Source organism: Aplidium turbinatum, chromosome 13, assembly GCF_918807975.1.
Source record: "Aplidium turbinatum chromosome 13, kaAplTurb1.1, whole genome shotgun sequence".
Classification (NCBI taxonomy): Eukaryota; Metazoa; Chordata; class Ascidiacea; order Aplousobranchia; family Polyclinidae; genus Aplidium; species Aplidium turbinatum.
The window spans coordinates 5,113,333-5,137,400 of record NC_137484.1 but is presented as its reverse complement, the minus strand read 5'-3'; the positions used below and the strand labels follow the sequence as shown (position 1 = coordinate 5,137,400).

Genomic DNA, 24,068 nt, shown 5'->3' with positions numbered 1-24,068 from the left:
TAAAATCTCTATTTATTTTTAAATACGTAAGACATTTACCCCATTTTTAAACCATTCTGCTCGCGTTTCCTTCGTCTGCCCCACCACGAGCTTGCCACCCCTGGAAAGCAAATTTAATTCTGAACACGATTCAAAAATAAAATTCCGAAAAATATATCGGGAAAATATTTTTATAGGCGCCTAATTGAAGGCGTCTATAAACGTTAAAATCTCTATTTGTTTTTAAATACGCAAGACATTTCCCCCATTTTTAAACCATTCTGCTCGCGTTTCCTTCGTCTGCCCCACCACGAGCTTGCCATCCCTGGAAAGGAAATTTAATTCTGAACACGATTCAAAAATAAAATTCCGAAAAATATTTCGGGAAAGTATTTTTATAGTCGTTTTTGTGATGCTTACTTTTCTTGCCATATCACATATAGCAGTCTTAATAGATACGATTTTTTGTCTAACTTTTCGCAATTGCAGTTGCTTTATCTTTGACAAGTCGAGTTTTTTATTTAAATTTCTGTGTTCACTGTTCATTTGGCTATGGAAAAAATATAAGATTTGCTTTGATGTGGTAACGAGAAGTGATTTTATCAGCTTCCGAGTGTTGCTACTTTCATCGCATTGTTTATCGCGCAAATTTTTACGGATCATTTTTTTAGGCGGATCGCGCAGAATTATTCTGCCAGAATGACGGTGGTAAACAGTAGCATGAAAGAAGGCACTCAAGTCTTGAGTAAGTCCTGCAAGAAAGCTGTTCCTGTTGGTGAAGTACCATACGGCGTACCTTCAGTGAGTTAGATCGTAGTGCAGAATTAGCGGGAACTCAGGTCTTAGCCCATTTGATATCATGTACTACTGAGCAGAGATGTACGTATGTGCCGCAAATTCTACGCCGTAGACTTTTTGCTAACGCTTACGGCCACATTTTTTTGGATAGTTGTCGCTTAAGGCTAAGCCGTAAATTTTTCACGGTTTTTTAGCGCATAGCGTCAATGCATACTTTTTAATGTATTTTTTTTTGAGCAACACGCCAATACCTTCCAGCGCTGCAGTTGAAAGAATGTTTTCAATGGGCAAAGACATATTGAAACCAAAATGCAGCAAAATGTCAGATGAACACTTTCAGATGCTTGTGTTTCTTCATGGAAATTTAAAATAAAGCTTGTTTGTTTCGAGTTATTTATATCGTGTGAATGTTTGGCACCTAGCAAACAAAATGAGTTCACGCTATTGTATGCGCTAACACTGACGCCGCCAACTTTTTTTACAAGTTGGTACGTTGACGCATACGTTTACGCTGATGGCGTCAATATTTTTGTATGCGTGTACATCACTGCTACTGAGAGATAGACTGTTACAAGTATGTTCACACTTACATAGTTACCTACGGTACGGTACTGATGCAGGTGTCAGACTTGCATCAATTTGTCTGTAAAGTGGGTCGTGAGGATTTTTATTTCTTGTTTATAAATTTCTTCTTCACACTTTTACCAAAGTGTAGGCGAATGAACAATATAATGTTTAGTTGTAATTTTTATAAGCGAAAAAGATGAATCTGTGATGCTTACATGTAGCCTAAAGTAACAACTTTTTGCTAGCCCAGATTAAACAATATTAGATGACATACAACCTCTGCCTTGTTGCTTGTAGACAGACATGCTGTTTTAGCTACGGTATGTGGCACTTAGAATTTGTGTTGTTGTGTTTGATATATTTAACTGCTGCCAGTAATTCAACTGTTCCAACAGTTTCTTTGACTACTGAAGCACCTCCAACTCATAATGAATGTGTTGACGAATGCCTACCTGCGGTTTGTACTCCATTTTGAACTCTTAGGCTATACCGCTATTTTATAATATTTTATTTTAAATACAAGAAAAGCTTAAGTGATTGTATTTGCTATTTCAGTTTATTTGGTTCTGTTGGTGAAATACTGTACAATCATCATAAACACAATAGAAATGTAGTTTGCACAACCAGAATAGCAGCACAAAACCAAAAGTTTACCAAAGTGTCAACAATACAGTTGGAACACTGCAGTTGGTAGTCAACTGTTGAGAGTGCATAGCGAAACACACACATTGCTTTTGTTTTGTGGTAACTATCTCAAATTCATTACGCTGGCAATGTGTGATATGTATAGTTTCTAATTTTCTAGACAAGGCTATAAACATAGTTCTGCCTCATAATCAACGTGATTTGTTGTTATAGTTGCTTCGTTTAAACCAGCAAGAAGACTACCATCAATGCATGCACAATTGCTTGGGTGAATGGCTACTTTCTTATGAAGGTGAGGTGTGTGAAGTATATTGCTGATATGTCGGCTTGGGTAATGCTTGTGTATTTGCATTAAAATGAAACTGTACTTTCACGGAAAGAGGACTGTTCCTCATTTTCATTGGGGAAGAGGGTTGTGTATCTTACATAATATTTATATGAGAGTGGTGCTCAAGGTTTTAGTTGAAATTCTATAATGCTAAGTTAATTGCACTGTTTATCTACATATTGCTCAAACTATTTTTATAGAAATTATCTGACTAGCACTTGAGTGCTATAATTGTCTCAGATGGGCTACCCATTGAACCATTGCACTCTGTTGCCGTTTTGTTTGCAAGAAAGTCTCAACAACTAACAGCAACTAACATGTTAGTCTCAACAACAACAACTCAACAACCAACATTAAGATAAATTTAATATAATACTCAATGTATTCACATTGTATGACTGGAGTACTTCTTTACAGGTGACTGTATGTTAGGTATGTCGGATACGGATACTAATGGCCTTACTTGTGATCCCAAAAATATTGGAGTGGCGGAGCTAAGCCAAATTGACCCAGCAACAAATGAAACGTTTGGATACCTGGCTATTTCTTGGAATCCTTGCCCTGCTGGTATTGAAGATGCAACAGGATTTCAGGTGAGTTTTGTTTACTACATGTCCAATGTCCATGTGGTGAGCAACAGGTTAGGATCCAAATGCTGGGAGGTGCATAACAGAAGTGAAATACCGGTACTTATGTTATAGCAGTCTTCATCCCCATTACTGCTTGAAACCATGATTATTATGGCTGTTAAAAAACTGTAATATAAACAAAAGTAAGCCATTTCACTCTGACTTTGAAAAACTACTTTTACTTTACTTTGACCACTGACAACTTTACTTTCACCTAAATGATTTGAGGGTTCACAAATTTAGGTTAAAGGTGGCAGAAAAGGCTAGTTACTCAAATTTCAATATGTTCTCATTAACCCTTTGCCCTTAAAAGTTTGATAAATATTTTAATTTAATTGCGCAACAATGCATCACCAGAGGCATCATTTAAATGTGAAAAACATGCACCAACTGAAGTATTTCTAGCTCAATAATAAAGTTTTATTGTGATAATGTATCACTTGTTTAAACTTTCAGATGGGAAGAATTTTAAAGGTAAAAATTATGTGTTATGAAATATTCACCACACACCGGTTGTAAGAAAATAATTCTTTTGTATTTTCAGTAAGATAAGATGTTTGAATATTTTGACTTGTGTCTTGTTTAAAAGAGTCCAAAGCAAACAAAACTAATTTTACTATAAAATTTATGATGTAACAAATCTCTACAAATTAATTTTATTGGTATCAAAAAGCCCTTGCAACTTCCCTCTTTCTAAAGTTAACTTTTTTGCTGTATTATTTGGACAGGTATATTTACAAGCAGTTGCAGCTGGTGCTTTTCCTGAATGCCAGCGTCTTCGTCTCACTCGAAAGCTCACTATAAAAGATATGAACGTGAGTTACTGTTCAAACACGAAACGCCTAGCTGTTATCATATGTATACAGTCTTTGGTATTTGTACTTGAAAATTTTAGAGACATCTCTACTACAGAATTAACGCAAAACTAACTTTAATTCTAATAATGCTGAGTTCATATAATTTCAACCAGAGTCTTAAAATAAATTCATGAGTTCGCATGCTTTGCTGCCCATCATCCGTCATCCAATTGTTCCTTCTTCAGTAGATGAGACCTGGTATTTGTTTTAAAATTTAGAAATTGATTTTAAAATTGAATTTATGCTGTTGTAGACTTGCAACAAGTGCCTGTAGTCAGTGACATTTTTCCAATTGCATTTCATTGTCAAATGCACATTGTCAGAAAAGCAGGAGTTTTGATAACACCTTACCTTTTTACTTTCACAAAAACTCGAATCATCAAGTTATAACAGGTCGTTTGCATCAGTGGTCCCATCCACAAATTTGAAAAAAAACCTAGATTTTATTTAAAAAAAACCCAGATTGTCTAAAAAAAACCCAGATGTTCATAATAGCTAATAGAAAAGCTTTGAGATGTCTACTACACTTTCTGCTATCTTTAAATTTTGTACCACCCATCGACTATTCAAATACATTTCATTCTAAACTTACAAGAGTTATTTTCTGCAAGTCTTTTTGTCCTTGGAGTCGTTTTTCATAACATTGATGGCAAACACCCTCCATTACTTCGCTCACCAATTTTCTTTTAGGTTCCCAGGTATGACAATTTTGCCCCGCTCTTTTTATGACCTGTTTTGCTATCAACAAATCTTTCACAAAACTAGCAATTGAACCAAAACTAGTGATACTCACTCAGCAGAGCAGCCTGGTAAAACTGCAATTGAACTTGACTGAAAGTCATTACCGGTACTCAAACTGGAAACTGAATGCATTACTTGTGATCAAGAGGGGGAACTAGCTTATAGCTTTCAAATCAGACAGAATTTATTTTAGATAGGCTATATTTTGTAGCGAAATAATTACTTAGAATGGTTAATTCAGCTCGCGATTCCTATAATTTGATGCAAAATCAATAGATATTTAAGAAAAGTTAAAAATGCAGAAAAAAACCCAGATATCACGTTTTATATAAAAAAAACTTAAAAACCCAGACGGGTAGCAAAAAACCCAGGAATGGGAGCCCTGGTTTGCATCTATATATGTAAAATAAACAACGATCATGCCGCTAAAAAAAGCGAAAGTCAATCTGCAGCATTATATTACCGTACTTGCCTTTTTAAATTACAATTTTGTTTTTTCTATTAGACCCGATTCACTATCATTGCACTGCCAAAGGCAGTCAATTCTGCTGAGTACGACTTGCAGGTTCGTTCTCTGCCAATGGCTTCGTTAGATGCAAACTTTCTTACTGTGTTCGCTTTATGTAAGTTGACATGATTAAAATAAATTGCTTATGCTGAGGTTTTAGCTTAGTGTTGTTGTTGCTACCGGCTACCAGCCTACCACCCTTATCTTTCTACCAGCCTACCACCGTACCTACCACCGTACCACCCTTATGTGTTGATAGTTTCAATTTTGTTTTTGTGTTCAAAATCCGTTTCTTTACAACATTATTTTATTTGCAATCGTCTACTGAAAATGCGCTCTCAGCTTGTGTTAAACGTGTCCTTTGCACAGCTCTAATGACATTTTAACAAGTAAAGCATTATGAGCGTATGAATAGTTATGCACTTAGCATAAAATGGCCCACGAACTTTGCCGCGGTTTAGAACTTGTATATTATTTACAGCTTTTTCTTTGTGTACCATGCCTGTTCCAGGCTGAGGCGTTCATGCATAATTCTTTCCATTTATCTCGGAATTTGTGATTCTTGAGGTTATTGAGAAAAATGAGGCACTGTTTTTCACGAGCTCGTTTTCCCTTGACCTTTTCGCAAAAAAAAACAGTGTTTTTCTAGTTGTTCCTTCCCCATGACATGGCAAAACAACTTGTTTGTCGTTTAATGATGGTTTTCAAGGGGGTTCCGGTTCTTTATTTACTGCTTACTACACATGCAAGCATTACTATTTCTTTTATTACATTCGAATTTATCAGATGAACGTTGCAGCTACATTAGAAATGTTGCACTGGAAAGGTACCGTAGTCCGTTATTGGTAGTCATAATAAGATGATAAAAGTTTTGCTTACAGTCATATCACATCTACACTTAATCCCAGACTGCAAATCAACTGCTTTTTACATTGATTCAACCTAGCTGTAAAAAACGGTTTATTTGCTGTTTTGGAATATTATCAAGCCTTGAGGCCTGATATGAGGTCCACTCCCGACGTTGTTTCCTCTTGACTTCTTGGAAGCCCAGTTAACTCATAACTGTGAGTACAACGTGGGTAACTTCCCACCATTGCTTCAGTCCATCAGCAGGCGTTAATCTCTGTACAAATGGTCTGATTTTCCGCCCGGTTGTTATATGGCTTTGAAATCAAAAGTCACCCAATCTTGTTTTTGGTTCTCACCACTATGTTGTTGCAGCTTGCAAAGACTTGAATGATGATCACTACTGCTACTGCCGTAAGTCGTTATTACAAATAGTCTTACATTGTAGCAATACGTTTTCCGTAAGGTATATATAGCTGTAGCATTGTCTTCGACCTTTTTACTCCAGTTGAGCCCTTTTTGACTATCTGTATATTAATCAATACTTTTTTGAGAAGATGCCTTCATTTTTTTGTATACTTATTTAGACGTATTGAATTCATCCGTATCTTTTCAGCTTCATAAAAAAGTCATGTTTTTTAAGCTGTAGGTACCCAGGGTTTGGTGAATTAACACGGGTCCGTTGACCATCCATGTTTAATTTTCTGTTGTTACATTTTCAACGGCCTGCTTGAAGTTTCAATTTGTGTATTTTGTACTTGGTAGTCTGTTTGGACAAGGTAAAGAGTCTTGTGTATTTACATTTTTATTGATTCACCTACCCATACCACAAAATTCATCATTTTTACATTGATCTAACGTCTGCACACGTTAGATCAATGTAAAAATGACGGATTTTGCTGTCTGGGTAGTTAGTCACCTGAGAAGCGAATTTGCTGAGTCACTGGCACGTGTGAAGGCTGACGATGACGATGCAACATATGACGCCGAAGCACAAGGGGAATAATGTTTTGTATTTACAATGGAAGTCGTCGATATCCGAAAAGACCTTCGACAAAGTGTCACAATAGCCGAGTTCTACTGTGGTTTTAAAAACGAGACTCTGCAACAGATGCCACTATCGCCGAATTCTATTGTGTACAAGGCAACTAACAATGCTCACCGTGTTGTTTACAATGCTTGCTTCCATGTATCTTTAATATGTCCACGAATTCCCACGTCCACTAATCACATAACTAACACGCAACCTCTTCATCTTAACAATGTTATTTAAAAATTAAAGCCAGCAAAATCCTCGAATCAACAAAACCTGTTTTCCTAACTCCTAACCGGGACACTAGAAACGCTTATGGAAAAGAACGCATTTTCTGTTTGTAAATATCTTATGCTACAATTCACCCATTTAATTTTGTATTTTAGAACCTCCCATCACAGCACCGAAAGTTGTAGTCAGTGGGTACAAGGTGGTGGCAACAACGTATCCTAGGATCGAGTGCCACCCGATAAAGACTTACGAGTTTATGATCTTTTCCACTCAAGCCTCAGAGAGTGTGGATTTCAAATTTGTTAACGCGAACGTAAGTTTAAAATAATAACCTAACGTTCTCAAACTGTATTATCATACAATATTAAACAGTGAGTACTATCTATTCAATACTACTACAAAAAAGTGCTCAATGCCAAGCAAAAAAGCCAGGCAGAGCGAATTATACCAAATGTAGTTGTTATACTATATCTGAATAAGAATATTCTGATTAGCTCAATAAGTTTGAAACAGGCTGTTAAGGTTTTTTAGGTGAATGGTATCTAAGCTTCATATTATACGACATCATGGCTATGTCCAATATAGCCTATGCAATATGCATTTTATGTTATTCTGGGTTTCGGAAATACCAGCGTTGTTATCCAACGCACAATCAGCATACCAGTTTGACATTGATTCAACGTCTTTTGGTTTTGAATCGATGTAAAAGAGAAAGTTATTTGCTGAAGATCACAATTAGGTGTTGACTGTTGGTGTTTTTTTTTTAGTGCCAGTTTGGTAGAGAGGTTGCTTTGTTGTGCTATAAGGAAGCGCAATTGAGCAGCCTCACTAGATTTGTCATGATCATCATCAAGAAAAACTAAATCGAAAATGAAATTTAAAAACTCAGTACACAAGAAAAACTAAAAACACGAACGCTTTCTGTCATACGCATCTCATCATTGTCAGCCATTGTTGTTCCACTGCAGGAAGAAGGCCTTCCCCATATCTTTATAATAATTGTCTGTCTTTGCACGTTTGTGTTCAGTGTTTTTCGAATTGTCAAGCTTTCAAATTGTCAAACTTTTAAAAGAATTTACTTTGTACTACACTAGCTAGAACAAGGGTTTCAAACGCGCGGCCGGCCGCGTGCGTTCTGCGATACATTTTGGACTCCAAATTAGTTAATAACAATTAAAATTTACTTTTATTCACTATTGACTTAATATAAAAAAAAATTCACTCTAAAATTGTCCAAAAGTTTTAAAATGCTCGTCAAATTTTTAAGCACTCGCTTGTTGTCGCGCCATTTTATTGCCTACCATAAATCTGTATTGTTGCATCACAACCACATTACCTATTCACTGGTTGTGCAGTCATCACAATAGCAACCGGACCTTGGTAGCTTTTTCAGCGTCGGTTTCAAGATCTTTGCTCTCCAAGTTCTAAGTCGTTCCGTTTACTTTTTATCTCTTTGTTCTTGCTACTACAGTATTTTTGCGATCTTACGTTCTTACTAGTACCGGTACCTCTTTTATAACGTCCTTGCTGTGTTATTTTGTTTATTGAACGCTGATGAACTGTTTTATCAACATCGACAACGCACGGGTACAAAATAATTGACACTGCAAGAAGAACACATACACAATATAGGCCACATAGCAATGTCAGAGACTTCAAAAAACCGGCCTGTCACACCACGTCGGCGGGGAGTGGCGATAGTTTTGGGGTGGCATTGCACCCGAGGGTAGCTCTACCAGCTTAGGTTGCGGGGGCCAAGCTGTGGAGTCGAGGTGTATGTAGAAGGAGAATGTTAATGGAAATTCGTGGACATGTCGCAAAATTTAGAACGGCAAAACCGGCTAGGGTAATAGGCTTAACTTTCCGCAATGCAACAAGGTATTGCGGCCTTCGGGTTAATTCACTAGTTTTCATTTGGCCCTCAGAGCAGTTTAAGTTTAAGACTCTTTTGGGCTAGAATAAGAAATGCTAGAGAATAAATAACTTAACAAAATGGAATAAATTGTAACTAATTGTGGCTAAATTGTGAAAAATAGAATAAAGACACAGCATGCGGTTTTGCTCAACATGTTCAACAAACAAAAGACACCATTTCTAATAAACATATTGTAAATCAGTATTTCAGTTACTTGACAGGGCGAAATGTTTACAGCTCAAAACGTACGTAGTTTTTCGTTTATATCCTGATAAGCGCCGCGTTATTGCTTTGTTGCGTTTGTTTACGTTTTGTTTTCGCTTTGCAAAAAGCAATCAATCGTTGTAGACGAGGTAACGCAATACAAAAGGAAGTTGTACGTTTTTACCACCGGACTCTGTGCTCGTTCGGTGTATTCGACAACCAACAATTAAGTCTTTTTCACACTGATTCAAACGTCTGCAGACGTTGAATAAATGTAGAAAGAGACTGATTTTTTGACTGGGTAGCAATGCAGACATAGCTAGTATAGAACAGCATGCCCCTGCACTGGTAGTTTCGTTTGGTGTTTTCACACATAAAGCTCGTCGTCTTTCAACCAATTTTAAAATATATTTACGTATTGGTAAACTGAGTTAAAACTATTGGGGTAGTGCAGTCCATGGATAGTTTAACATCAAATGATTAAAAGTTTGCTTGCTTTTTTCGCAATTTGGACAGATTGGTGAGTTTTGATGGCCCCATCGAAGTAGAGCTGTAGCAGTTCGGCCATGACGGGATAAAATTCTATTACAACTGATCCATTTTTTTCTGCTGCATGCCGAGAAACCTGGGAGGAGTAGCGTTGGATCGTTGATCATTTCTTCACCATGTAGTCGATTTTTTGTCCAATATTCTTTCCAGTCATGATTTAGATCATAGTTCTTGGTTGTTTGGTTGTAAAAGTAAGAACCTGATTTTAGTCGGTGGGTGTTTGGTTTTTGTTGAATTGTATTTTGTAATGGTGAGCTACTTCAAGTATTACCAGCTTCTTGAAGTCTTTGATTTAGTTTGGCTGTGATTTCTTTTCTCAGATGTGGTGGGGAACTCCGCTCATCGTGAATAGCCATTGTATCGGAGTCGATTTGAGCGCTCTAGTGATTGCGCGCATTGACTCTCGTAGTTGAACGCCAACTTTTTCAATGCCGCACAACTGTACGCTCAAGTCTGTACTGGTTGCCATGTAGACCTCTAGGCATTTATATTTAAAATATAACTGTTGGCAAAAGATATGCAAAGCATTACCTTTTCAAGAGTATTCTGTAATCAGCGTTTTGTTTTGTGCGTTACCTATTACATCATACTGAAGAATCTTTTTAATTAATTTCTAACCAAATAATCGTTATCGACAACACTTGTTGATGTTTTTATTTTGCTTCGTTTAGGCCGACGAGAAAGAAGTGTCGGCAACTTTCGACAATGTGTACGACAGCCCAGAACCACTGATCGCCTCCGTAAGTATCGTAGCACATGTCGTAACGCTCGCTCCTACTTTGTGCAAAACGCTGCCGTCGCATTGAAACGCTTGTAGCAATGGCACTTGTCATTGTCAATTGTGTCCAGACGATTGAAAATTAAAACACTTCGTAAGTATATGTCCAGTGCAACCAAATTGGCCGATACAATGAAATAATTACCACTCGTGTCTTGTATGTTAAACGTTGAACGACTGACCTTGTTGTGCACTCAGTGGTTTGTAATATATTTAGATTTTGTGCTTTCCAAAGCATTTGCAAATTGCAACTTGCGAAGTTATGTTTAAAACGAGCAATCTGACAAATTTCATGTTTTAACTGATATTACATGAATATGTTGATTACTATCAACATTCCTTTACGTTGAAACAACTGAAAATGAATCGAACGAAGCAGCAGATAGTTTGTACCGTTCAATTTATTTCATGTGTGTGTTGACCTGTCGTCCTTTGCGGTTCCAACCTTTTCATTGCCCAGACAGCGAATCAATCGCTTTTTACATTGATTCAACGTCTGTAAACGTTGAATCAATGTAAAAAACGACTGATTTTCTGTCTGGGTCTGAGCCGATTGTAAAGCTTGTCTTGTTTCTTCAATTTTTTTTTCTGTTAAAACAACAAACCTATCTTTTTGTAGATGACCTTATCGTATAACGACGATGTGTACGAGACCAAATCCACCACCGTTGTTGTAAAAGGTTTGTCATTGATTAGACTGGACTGCAAAAAAGAAAAAAAAAATTCTTCTGCGATTTGGACTTTAAGAACTGGTTTAGGGTAATTATGGGTATGGTGTAAAGGCTTACAGTATATTGCTATTAAAGCTTTAAAAAGTGATTTTGTTGTTAAAAACAAAGTATCCAATAGAATTGAAACTTATTATATAACCAACCCCACAGCCTGGGAACCTCCCCTTTCGAACGTGACAGTCCACAGCCGCAACCACATCGAGGTATCTTTTCCCCTCGCTCCTGGGAACTTCACAGTGCCAATGTACATCCTCCGCTTGTCGCAGCACTTTTCCAACGCATCCAACAGAGGTGGTGGGGTCAATGAAACGCTTGCCATCGAAGTTGTCTCGGATACCCAGCTGTATTCAAAATGGGTGAGTGTGACAATTGACATATTTATCATTTACTTGTTCATCCACACTCTGTTGTGTTTTCCTCTCCCCAGCCAGCAATTTTGTCCTTTTTACACTGATGTAAAAAATGTAGAAAAGACGAGTTGGGGCTGAGGCAGTGACGGATCTAGGGGAATATTCACGGTGTATTTGCAAGGTCGGACTAATGCAGACTTCCACTTCATTGTGTTTTGTTGGGATCGCCTCTCTAAGGCAGCTCGGTTGATTCACCCCTAACCTGGGATGATAAAATGGTCCAAGTAAATGATTCAGACGTTACAATGGGAGACTTTAAAATTTTGCAAGGGTTTCTAGTCTTACAGTTACTAACACAATATGTTTGGGATGCTCAGGCCAAAAGCGGAGTTCTAACAAAAAAGTATCTTCAGCTACAGCCGGGAAAATATAGCGTTCAGGTAATTATCTTTTGCATATGTATCATAACAGCTTTTCTACTTCAATTTTTTTCCAAGCTTGGCTAGGTTTCTCAGCCGTTTGCAAAAACGAATGTCCCGTTTGAGAGTTGAAAATAGGTTTGAGCATTGGCTTCAAAATGAATTTTAGAGCACATTTGTAGCATCAAACAAGGATTCAAGAAGTTTGTTGTTAGGAAGGTTTTGTTGCTCATTTTGGCAGCAGGTATAGAATTACCGCGTTAGTTGGAAAACCACGGCTCATGGGCAATGTTTGTGTATTTACAATTTAGCTCCGGTTATAATAAAAGATAGTAACTTAATGTGATGGGTTGTCTCTAGCGCGTAAAAGGAAATCTCGAGCCCTGGTCTGCCTACTCGTTGTGTTTCACCATTGAGTGCGTAATGAATAGAGTATTTTATGTAAATGCAGATATTTCTATCCGCCTATCAGATGCGTGATTATTCTATGTTGTCCACTCTGCAGAGTTGCTGGACGCGTTTTCTGGTGGAGTTTGGCGCTTGTTGCAAAGTTGCAACACAATTAAGACGTAAATGAATTTATCTTTATTTCAGATTCGCGAATCCAGGCCCAAGTCGCAATATTTCAATTCGCCAAAATGGGGAAAACGACGATATTTTGTGGTCGAGTCTCCACCAAGTGAGTACCATGTGACGTCATATTATTATGACTTTCAAATACACTCGGCTGCGATCTGGTCCATCTATACTGAAGCGACCAAGGCCAGTATGCTCGTTATCATGCTATCTTAGTCGTGCGCTTGGGAGTTGCTACCCTGTGACAACATTTTGAATTTTTATCTCTAGATGATTTCTACAAGTGCGGCACTTCACGGATGTTCAATAAGACAATAACAACTTATAAGTGTGGTTGTGGTGTGATATAAAAATATGCCGAATATGTAACTGAACAATTATTTTACTGTTCTTCCCAGTCAGCAAATCAGTTTTTTTACATTGATTTAACGTCTGCAGACGTTGAATGAATTTGGTGCCTGGGTTTCTTTTGTCAAAACACACCCTCGTCTGTCGCGTTGAACCTGCAAAGTGTTCTTGAAAAAAAAACTGGTAGTTTTACTTCCGTGTTTGAGTATTCATTTAGACGCAGTTAGCGTTACCCCTTTTTTAGCGGCGCTGCACAGGTCTTGCTTTAGCATTGCCGAGCGTCTGCATAAAAACACCGAGAAGCCTGGTTGGTGTGTCAACGCCAATCTACAGTGTTGAGCTTGGCCTACGTTAATTTTATACTTGTTTGAGGTCGTGTGAATCGATGAAACATTTACTTCGCAAGGAAAGTTTGGAATATAGATTTGATGTCGATTATGTGTTGTAGCAAAGCTGTCGGTTTTGCATCTGTTTAACATTTGACAACTTTGAAACGACGTAAAAAGGATAATTCTTGCTACCTGTCGCAGCTCAAAAGACAGGTCAGCACTCAGCTGGCTTTGTGTGTGGTCGTTTCAAAGCAAACTACACTGTCTTCATGTATGGGGTCGTAACGCTTTGTCATGGGTTAACTTCACTCGTTTTGATAGCAGTCCGGCGTTCTGATCAGCATATCTCGTCCCATGAAACAACAAACAGAGGGCTACATGGAATTCAAATATTGGTTTGTCGGTTTATTGACACTGGTCGAAGTTTTACGTCAACCTTTTTGTTTGATGAAAGATAACACATTGAAAAATCAATAGTTTAAAATGGAAGGTCATCACCAGACATCTCTGTGTCTTCATCCATCATGTTCCATCAACGATTTAACGCGTGCTGGTAAATGCGTGTAATGATGAAAGGAAAAATGTAATACAAGCCAGTAAAAATGTTTTAAAAGTGGCTTCAACAAACACTGATTTTCAAAAATAATAATAAGTATGGCATTGCCACTGCGTGGTTCATTGCTCACGTAAGAATTTCATTGAATTGTACTTCGGTTTTGATAAGGAAACAAAATTGTCATTTGATCGCTGGCTTCAAAAGCTAATGTGACTAGCTTCTGTTTGGAAGTTTAGCCTGTCCTCGGCGCAGTCATCTAACCGGTTATTTTTTTACCTTGATCAAACGTCCCTGAGCGTTGAATCAACGTTAAAGGGGCTGATGTATTGCGTGGCTGGGCAAATTTGTTGTTTTGATATTTTTATGATTGCTAGCGAATTTTCAGAGATACGCATTGCAAACGTGTTTGTGGGCGGAAGCGAAGTTGATAATGTTGTGTTAGTTTTTAGTTTATTGCTTTTGTTTGCTTGTTAAAGTCTTCTTGATCAGGGATCTCGTTTTCACTAAAAAGATAAGTTGGGCATGATCTTATTTCACGAAGTTCTAATTTTTATTGACTTGATTGTTTTTACCGCCGCTTCTTGGAAATCATCCATCAAAGCTTCAGCATGCGGATACGTGAAATCGACCAGCAATTGCGTGTTTTGTGTTGAATGTTGTCTTGCGTTACTTTGACATTAAGCCGATGCCGTAAATCCGCCGTTTTTGCAATGATACAACGTCCACTAACGTTCAATCAACAAAAACGGAACATATTTTCTGACTGGAGCGTTGGTGTTGCCTGGAAGTTCCTGGCTGACAACAACCGGCTATTCTTAGAGGAAGTCACTTCACGATGTTACCTCAAGCAACAACGACTTTACATTTTTACATCGTTTCAACGATGTTTTGTGTTAGAACGCTAGCCGGAAAAGGGGGTGTTTTTGAGTCCTGTTAATCTGATTTCAAAGCGATTTCAAGTCAGCAAAACAACAACTTAAACAGAAATTTTTGCATCAATTCAACGTCAGTGAACGTTGATTTCAATGCAAAATGCTGACATTGTGACACTTACCTTGACCAGTTCACTGAAATATTTATTTATTTTATTCAGTCACACTCGCCTTCATCATAGTCCCAGTCATCCTTTGCTTGGTCATCACGGCTGTTGTTGCCCTACTGGTCATGTGGAAGAGAAGTACGTGGCATAATGGATGATGAAATGTTACTACTGTTGATAAAAATTTAAAAAAAGCGACATGTCTATACTGTAACCATATGGGTTGGTGTACTTCCACCGCTGGCAACTCTTTCTCATATTTTTCAACACGTTTCATGTCACAATGGTCAAGTCCGTTATTATTCTTTGGTCGGTTATAACCTTTCTGGTGAAAGTACAAAAGTTTATATTATTTTAATGTATCGTTAAAATTTAATGCAGTTACATATTATTATTTATATTTGTTAAAAATTAATCTAAAACTAATTAATGTATCGTTTAAAACTCATCTCTGTCATCACAGCATAAATGTTCGGTGTTTATATGGATAGGTATCCCTGTTTGTTTAAAAAAAGTTCATTGTTACACTAGTTTTGCTCATTTTTATTTTCCGGTCATCAACGGCACGAAAAAGAATCTGTCTCTTACAACAAACAATACGCCAGTATGCTTACAAATCAGGGAAATAGTGGTAAAACGTTGTAAGCGCATGCCTTGAAACGCGCATGGCCTCCATCATGAGCACAAAATTGTCTGAAAGCAAGTTACATTGAAGCAGTTTGCAAATGCTGCTCATGTTCCGTACAATACGACCTGTCGTCGTTGTTAAAGTTTAACTTCAATGTCATATGACTGCGGCACATCTGAAAAGGAATTCTTTTTTTCAACTTTAGTCTTTTCAAAGTTTTTCAAAGTGTCCTTTCAAAAAATAATTCGGTTACAAACAACTTTGTAAGGTTATAGTCAAGTTATAGTTGAATGTAGTGGGTTTTTCATGTTTTCTCAGTATCACCACAGGTTGTTTTTAATATTATTTTATGTATTAAACTATTGTAGTGTACTTTCTGTAACGATGAAGGATATGTCAGGTCAGCGCTAATTTTGAAAATCACTTCCCCCTCACCAGATAATTGCCAAAGGATCCGCTACTTGATCCCCTCTGGCATTGTGTCGTTGCTAGACACCCAGACGGTTTCCATGACAACCAAGTCCATCTTCCTCGTTTGGCAAGCCGACCTAAGGTCGAGGAAGTTATTCGCCTTGCAAGCCGACGTTGTCAGGTAAAAGCTTTGTCCTTCAATATTTAATGTTTCTTTCCGCTATTTTGATGCGCATGTTGATTGTTCAATTCGGGATCAAAACTTAATTTAGTTGTGATAAGAACGGCATAATTTTTAAATTTAAGTCTCTTATTTTGTTGAGTATAAAACGTAAACTAAAACGTTTTTCATAAAGTTGCTGAACGTTGTCACGAGTTAAAAATCGTTATGGTCTAATCGTATTTTAATGCTTTTATTAAATTTCAACAGTTTTTCGGTTCTAAAATTATTTTGGAAAGTAGTACAACCCTTTGCTTTCAACAAAAACATCATTTGCTCCGAGTATTGAATAAATAGCCTGCTCATACAATTACAAACTAATTGTTCAATTTACTCAACGATTTGTTCAGGCACTTGGCTACTTACTTGGGAAAGGTGTGTAGCCTAGATGTCACAGTGGATATCTTCAGCGAAACTGAGGCCAGTCGTTCTATGTCGGCCTGGACGCGAAACGCTGTCAAAAAATGCGATTTCGTGCTCTTTCTGTGTCCACATTTTGATAACAAGTCAAATCCGAAAGTTGTTCCATCTAAGCTTGGTGACTTCCATGCAATCTTCAGGTAAGCGTATGACAAACAGGTTGTGTGATTTACAATCAAATGTCAGGCAATTCTTTCGAATGGCGTGCAATTCTATCGAATGGCAATTCTTTCGAATGGAGTGCATTGGCTGGTTTAATGTACAACAGCCTAGCTGTGAACTGATCCGTGAAAGCAGAAATACAATCCCAGGTCCCCAGCCACCGATATTTGCTTTTTACATCTGGCCACATTGCAACGATGACAACTTTTGCTGCTCGGAATGCGATCCAAGTCTTCTAGGTTTTTCTAACTTTTTTGATCTACCGGTAACTCTGCATCGTAATGTTTATTGAGGATCATCGGACATGGATATTAAAATCATTGAAATCATCACCTACCCATCGGACATGGATATTCGGTCAATATCTATTTCTTTTCTTTCACACCCGCTGTTGAGCGTATCAGTGACAAAACTGGTAGCAAATAATTAGATTTGAAACACCTGTCTAGTGTCTACTCTATCGGCTTCAACGATTTTGAATAATAAGACGTAGTTTGTGCACAGCTTTTACATGTTCGTTTACTATTGTGCTTTTCTTCGAGGAGAGATTTAAATACAGTAGAAGTTTTTTTTTATTTGTTAATTTATCATTTTTATCTGTGGCCTTTGGTTATTTGAGACTAAGATTTTTTTCCAGTTTGTCTTCATGAAGAAGTCGTGGTACTTTGTTTGCATATTCTCTTGATATTACGGTATCTTGATAGGAAAATCACTTGTAGGCCCTACAATTTGTTGATGAGAAATTTGTGAGAATAGTTGAATAAACTGTCTTTCTTTCCCAGCTATCTTGAAAGTGACTTGACCAACAAGGAAAAATTTATAACCGCTTTTCTTCCATACTCCGACCAGACTTTATCATCATCCGAGATCCTTATCAGGATGAGCACAGTATTTTCTCTCATGGATGACATCAGTGGACTGTTTTTCCACATTCAAGGTGGATTCGATTGTTATATAACATTGATAAATTGAGTTGTTGTAATGCGACCACACTCGAAGCATAGTTTTTATTGGCAAATAAGTTTGATCTAAATTGTTTTAAGTGCCACATTTGAGAAAGAAAATTGTTTACCTAATTGTTAGTAAATTATATTTATCACTCAATAAATTAACTATTTTTAATTGTCAGGTATATCCCGTGCGATGGCGAGCGGGGTCAACAATGCTCAGTTTGTTAATGCAGAGGATTATAAGGAGACAAAAGAAGGTGCTGCGCTCGCAAGAGGAATCAAGATCTTTCAGGAAGCATTATCTTCTTGGACGGAAAATCCTTCATCATTGGATTCTTTGGAAATGAGTGAAGGATCAAAAGATGGATGTAGTGTCTTTTTTTCTACAGATGGAAGTGAAAAATCTCTTGTTAGAAGTGAAAGTCCGAAGACAACCAAGACAAAAGCTCTTCCTTTTGCTCCACTTGTCAATGATGATGATGATAGTGATGATGCACCGCTTATGGTGCGAAGTCTTCAAGGGGTTGTGAGACCCCCATCTCCAAATTCGGTAATTAACCAACGCACCGATCATGTTTACCCCCCATCCGCTTTTGTAGCGGACCCTGATTTTGCAATTCAACAAATTAACAACCACAGTGCGGAGATGAAACTTGGTAAGAAGAATACGAATTCATCGTCGTTTATTCTTCCTGGATCAGATTCCAACTCCTCCCAGCCACGAAGCAGTGCTGAACTCCACTGCTCCTCACAAAGTCAAGAAGTAGTCATGAATCCTCTTGAAAAGAGTGACACCCAGTCACCCGAGTTTATGGGAAGTCTCTCTGCAGATCTGCAGCCAAACAAACCACGATCTGACAACTTGGTCGCCGATAGTGGCTTCGATTCCATTACCGCATGAACTTTTTCTTTTTTACAATTGTTTTGCCTCTGTTATAAAAACCTTCCAATTTTGTGTCGATTTTTTTTATTTTCTCACATCGAATTACCATCCGAGCTTGTACAATCCGTTTATTTTACCTTGATTTAACTTTTTCAGACGTTGAATCAATGTAAAATGAATGGATTTTGCCAGCTATGATTGCTGTAACCCAGATCTTGTGTACTGCATATGCAATATACTATATACCTCATGTAATTTCTCAGCATGTTATCCTAACGTTTGTTGATTGTATTTCACGTGATTGGACAAGCCTTACCTTCGGATCATAGTCAACCCTTGGGTTCTCTCGTCAACCAAATTTGGAAGTTTGGTGTATTTTGCGTTGATTGAACATCATCGTACGTTGCGTTACAGCAACGCAATCTAATTAACGTGTTCTTCGAACGGAGTAGAATGGTTTGACTGCGAGCACGGATTCTGTTTTTGTTTAATTATGAGTCAAAACATTAACCCAAGTGATGCATATAAAGACCATTCCCAAACCCGCAGCCACAGTAACCACCATAGCTTTAGTGTCGTTACAACGTTGTTTGGACGTTTTTCAACGTTTCCAAATCATTTTATCGTATTTCGGTTAACACCCGGTGATTGAAGATTTAAATTTCTAAAAGGGAAATCTTTTCCCAATTGTTAATGCAGCTAAACCAAAATTACATTCGCTAGCGATGGCCATTATCCAAATTCGTTTTTTTTTATATTGTTTTGACGTCTTCGTACGTTGAATCAATGTAAAAGGAAACTGAGTTTGATAGCCGGAATGTTGTGGTAACGATGTTGGCAAACATGTTTTTTGTAGAACACTGTTGCTCCAGTACTGGTTTCTCTGCATGGGAGGGCGTTTCGGATAAGCCTTTAACGGCGCGATTGTGCTATTTGTGGCGTTAGTTTTGCTTTTTCACGACATCGTAATCGTACAGAAGCTGCGTTGCGTATCAAATTTTATCTTTATTCGTTAAAACTATCTTATGTTACGTTAAATCAATGCAATATTATTAAAATCGGTCGGTGATCACGAAAATAGTTTTCAAACACGCTAACATCATTATCTTAATCGCTCTCTTTCTCTATAAAAACACATTATTTCTGACATTATTCTGATGCCTGCTTACGTATATTAAGCGTCAACGATCCTTGTTTTTTTCTAAATGATTCGTCATTCCGCTGGAGGCGATAATGATCTTTACAATTCTGGGAAATTTTTGCGACACATCCGAGCAACACCCGTTTGGTGAAAATGTTTCGGGATTGACTCACTCTCGTATGGACTGGCTTGACCTCTACTACGATGACGTACTTTTCATTTGCTTTGTTTGTTTCACTCAGCTAGAAAAACCACTTTTTCTTTCATCTCAACATCTGCAGAGACGTTAAATAATTGTGAAAAAAGAGTAGCGATTTTTTTCCGGGGCAAAAAGATTGTACAAACCTTGAACTTCACTCTTACGTTGAATCAATTTAAAAGACTGATTTACTGAAAATAACATTTACCGAGTGGGTGCACCGTATCTTTGACATAGATCTGACATATAGCGACCTGAAAATAATGCAGCGGTGATAATTTTCTCATTGCTTGTCATACACTTTATTTTGTTGTTGATTTTTTTCCATGGACAAGGTGCCCACATACTTGTTTAAAATCTTTTCAATGCATTTTATTCACTGAGTTTGGAAATTTAAAAAACAGTTGATGTAGATGTAATGTAAGATATACAGTTTTCACTGCCTTGAAGTTAGATTATATTTTATAGTAATTAACTGAAAACTCTTGTAATGTTACCTGAACTGAAAAACACCATTCATTTGCTGTATAAACGTGACTGTACGACTTGAGCGTTGTCTTTTTTGTAAGTAATATCGTGTACAAAGCTGAGTTGGACACAGTGAGCATTCTGCTTCTTCTGCGTCGTACATTGGCTGATGCATTACTTCGTATATGTCACTTTGCCAATCAAGACGTTTTTCAAATTGCTACTGCGTTTTCATGGCATTTCACATAACCTTGATTTTACCATGAGTTACATTTCAACGACTTTAAAACACCATCTTCGTTAAGTTGAAATCAAACGCTGAACAATTTACTTCCATTATTGTTAGATAATCAGCATTATTGTCGTGAACACAGTCAGGTATACTCTGCCCTGGGAATTCCCAACGTTAGCGCAACATGCAAACACCATAGTACTTCCATACGTTTGATGTAGATCTAACGTAAACGGAATGTTTAAAGACGTTATAATTACTGTAATGTCATTTTTACCTGAAAAATTTTTGTTGAAGACTATAGTGTTGGAAATTCTTTAACCTTCCTCGTATCACACTGCTAGTTTCGACCTCATAGGCTACATGCTTGTAGCATTGAAGCATCGTGCATGGAAGCAGCTTCATTACTTTGGAAGGCATTTGGCAAAGATCACCTTGGTCCACAACCGATGATTGAATGTCACATGTTGATTTATAATTTTTTTTTTGCGAAAATTATTTTGCCTACCAAAAATGTTTAAAAAAAGCTTTTGTTGTATGCATTGTCTTAATTCAACTCGTAGCGAAATTTCTGCAACCGTGATTTGCTTTGCACTAATTTTGGTAAAACTGTGCTGCCGTTTATAAAGCTCCTTCATTTCTACCGTTCTTCATCATTGCTGTTTGCTATATATCTGCAGCATAGCGATCTACGAAGGTTTCCATGATCTGCAGCAGTCTTGATACGCCTATATAGCAAGGCATGTGGATGGATAGATGAGCTGAACTTTTGCTCTCTGTATACTTTTATTCTAGCTTTGCGTTACTTGTGAAAATTCAGCTTTGTATTGCTTGTGAAATTTGTACACCCTGTAGCTGTTTAAAACTTTTGTTGGTATGCTTTAGTCTGCAGGCATTGAATCAATGTAAAATACGATTGATTTGTTGTCTGGATAGTTGCAACGCGTCACGTTTTACTATTTTGCAATTTATCACTTTTTGAAGTCCGATGTGTTTGTCCCTTGTAAATCAGCCTGAAAGAATGCGCTTTGCATCTCTTACAGTGGATTGCGTGAAGATGAAACAACTTAACTGGAATTTGTGTTTCTTGGCAAGTGTTGCATGTTCGAATAGAATGTCACTCATGGCTCGATGCTGCAGGTTTTCGTCCGACTCTCTTCAGGAACTATCGTCAGAATAAACCTAAATGTGGTGAAATATTTATAGAAGAAAAACGAAAATGTAAATTTGACTGATCAGAATAATTCGAATTAACGAGGGAGCTTTAAGGCATAAACGATCTCTTTTTGGATGCATAAAGACTGGATCGCAAAATTTTATAAAGTTGGCTTTCAGTGCTGTTGAAACCTTGCAGCTTCGAGCTATGAGCAACATTCTACTTGCAATTTTCAAGTTTTGTACCATCAATCAACTCTAGTATTTTCACACGTATCTGTAATGGAAAGATGTTTGCAATTAGTTAATGGATATACGATTACCTTTTTGCAACTTAAAACATGATATTTTTTGTGTTATTAGACATTCCATGTCGATGTAACATCAAGTGAAACCTGCTGTGGGGTGAATGTTTTGTCTTACTGGATGAAGTAATTGCTTTCAAAGGTTTCCATGTTTCTACACAGAAAGCTACTTTTAAATGGTGTTTTGTTAATTTTGTTTTGCCGCCAATAATAAAATGTTCCAATCCAGTTTTGTTTAAACCATTTATCTAATGAAATGGGAGCAAAAGTTTCGTACGAATTGTGCCTTACCAGTAACCAGCATATTGCATTATTTTAATCCAACGAGATTATGCATTTGGGTCTGTTAATCAACTCTTAATATTTTTTGAATGGAACAGAAATCCTGTGAATCGGCAAAATTGTAACCGCTCCTCATTATCATGCAATGTCAGTTTGATGCAGGTTTTCGTTGTTTCGACGTCTAAGTTGAAGTGAGCATCCTCTATGCCTAGGTACGCCTTTTGTCGGCTTTTTGTGTTAATTTTGTCTCCTGTATATCAGTTTTAGTTTCCTCGTAAATATACGTTCATTGGTCAATATTTATTTATCATTTGATCAAAGTGCGACAGAACGCTCGAACCATTCAAGATTCGTACATACACTACGATGACGTCATCTTCGTATCATCATCATCATCGCCATCATCATCTACCTATATACTGTACGATGACGTTATCTTCGTATCATCATCATCGCCATCATCATCTACCTACATACAGTACGATGACGTTATCTTCGTATCATCATCATCGCCATCATCATCTACCTATATACTGTACGATGACCGTCATCTTCGTATCATCATCATCATCGCCATCATCATCTACCTACATACAGTACGATGACGTTATCTTTGTATCATCATCATCGCCATCATCATCTACCTATATACTGTACGATGACCGTCATCTTCGTATCATCATCATCATCATCGCCATCATCATCTACCTACATACTGTACGATGACCGTCATCTTCGTATCATCATCATCATCGCCATCATCATCTACCTATATACGATGACCGTCATCTTCAATCACGCAGTTAACGAAGCAGTTTTTGTCTTGAGTTCGTTTTACAGTAGAATTCGCCTATAACGGCACCTCTAGGGGATTGCAAAAACTGACGTTATAGCCGAATTGACGTTATAGACGAACTACCGCAAACTATTCCAAAACTGTCTTTTGATTAAAGAAAGAGGTGTATAATCCAGTCAGGTTTACTGTGTACCACCAAACTGACAGAAGTCACGCAGAAAATACAGTAAACAAAGAAATTGTTAAAAAAAAAACTACAGCGAAAGGTAGGCTACAGAAAGTTAATTCAGTTAATTAGTTTATACAGTAGCCTACTGCACGTACAACTGTTGCTTTGAGTTGTTTAAAGGTCAGCTGCTGTAGAGCTGCTTTTTCCACGTGATAACTTTTCACGCGGGAAAAAAGTTAAATCAGTTAATTAAAGTCCCTGCTGCGAACGACGTAGCAAAATAAAGGGAAGACATTTTGCAAGCAGCAGCGCTAACTGGATTAAAAGACTGACCGTTCGTGGTGAAGGTGAATAGGTGATGGCTTAAAGTGACGTTATAAACGAACAAAAGACGTCTGGGGACCAATAAAGGGTGCTGTTACATGCGAATTGACGTTATAGGCGATGCTGTTGTAGCCGAACTACAATGTAGCCTACATAAAAGATAGGAATTCTGCCGGGACCGAGCGAAATGTGACGTAATAGGCGAATTGACGTTATAAACGAAGCCGTTATAGGCGAATTCTACTGTATTTGTTTTCAGACTTTGAATAGCTCTAGAATTCACTTGGGTAATGGGCAGACGACGAATATCTGGCTGTGTGATGACCTAGTTGGTTTTGAATCTTTATCTGCCAATTGACAAAGCCTC

The 24,068-nt window shown here is 37.5% G+C and overlaps 1 protein-coding gene across 1 annotated transcript; it reads left to right on the top strand.

Annotated features, from left to right (window-relative positions):
* Positions 1 to 1,666: 1,666 nt before the first annotated feature.
* On the top strand, positions 1,667 to 22,711 carry LOC145782321 (uncharacterized). The gene is made up of 17 exons (XM_082594111.1): positions 1,667 to 1,801; positions 2,203 to 2,281; positions 2,735 to 2,910; positions 3,675 to 3,761; positions 5,050 to 5,167; positions 6,274 to 6,312; positions 7,318 to 7,475; positions 10,502 to 10,570; positions 11,228 to 11,288; positions 11,490 to 11,695; positions 12,067 to 12,129; positions 12,703 to 12,787; positions 15,011 to 15,094; positions 16,023 to 16,176; positions 16,566 to 16,775; positions 17,580 to 17,734; positions 17,927 to 22,711. Exons 1-17 carry the CDS (start codon positions 1,667 to 1,669, stop codon positions 18,646 to 18,648), a joined length of 2,601 nt encoding a protein of 866 aa, XP_082450237.1. The 3' UTR covers positions 18,649 to 22,711.
* The last annotated feature ends 1,357 nt before the right edge of the window (positions 22,712 to 24,068 follow it).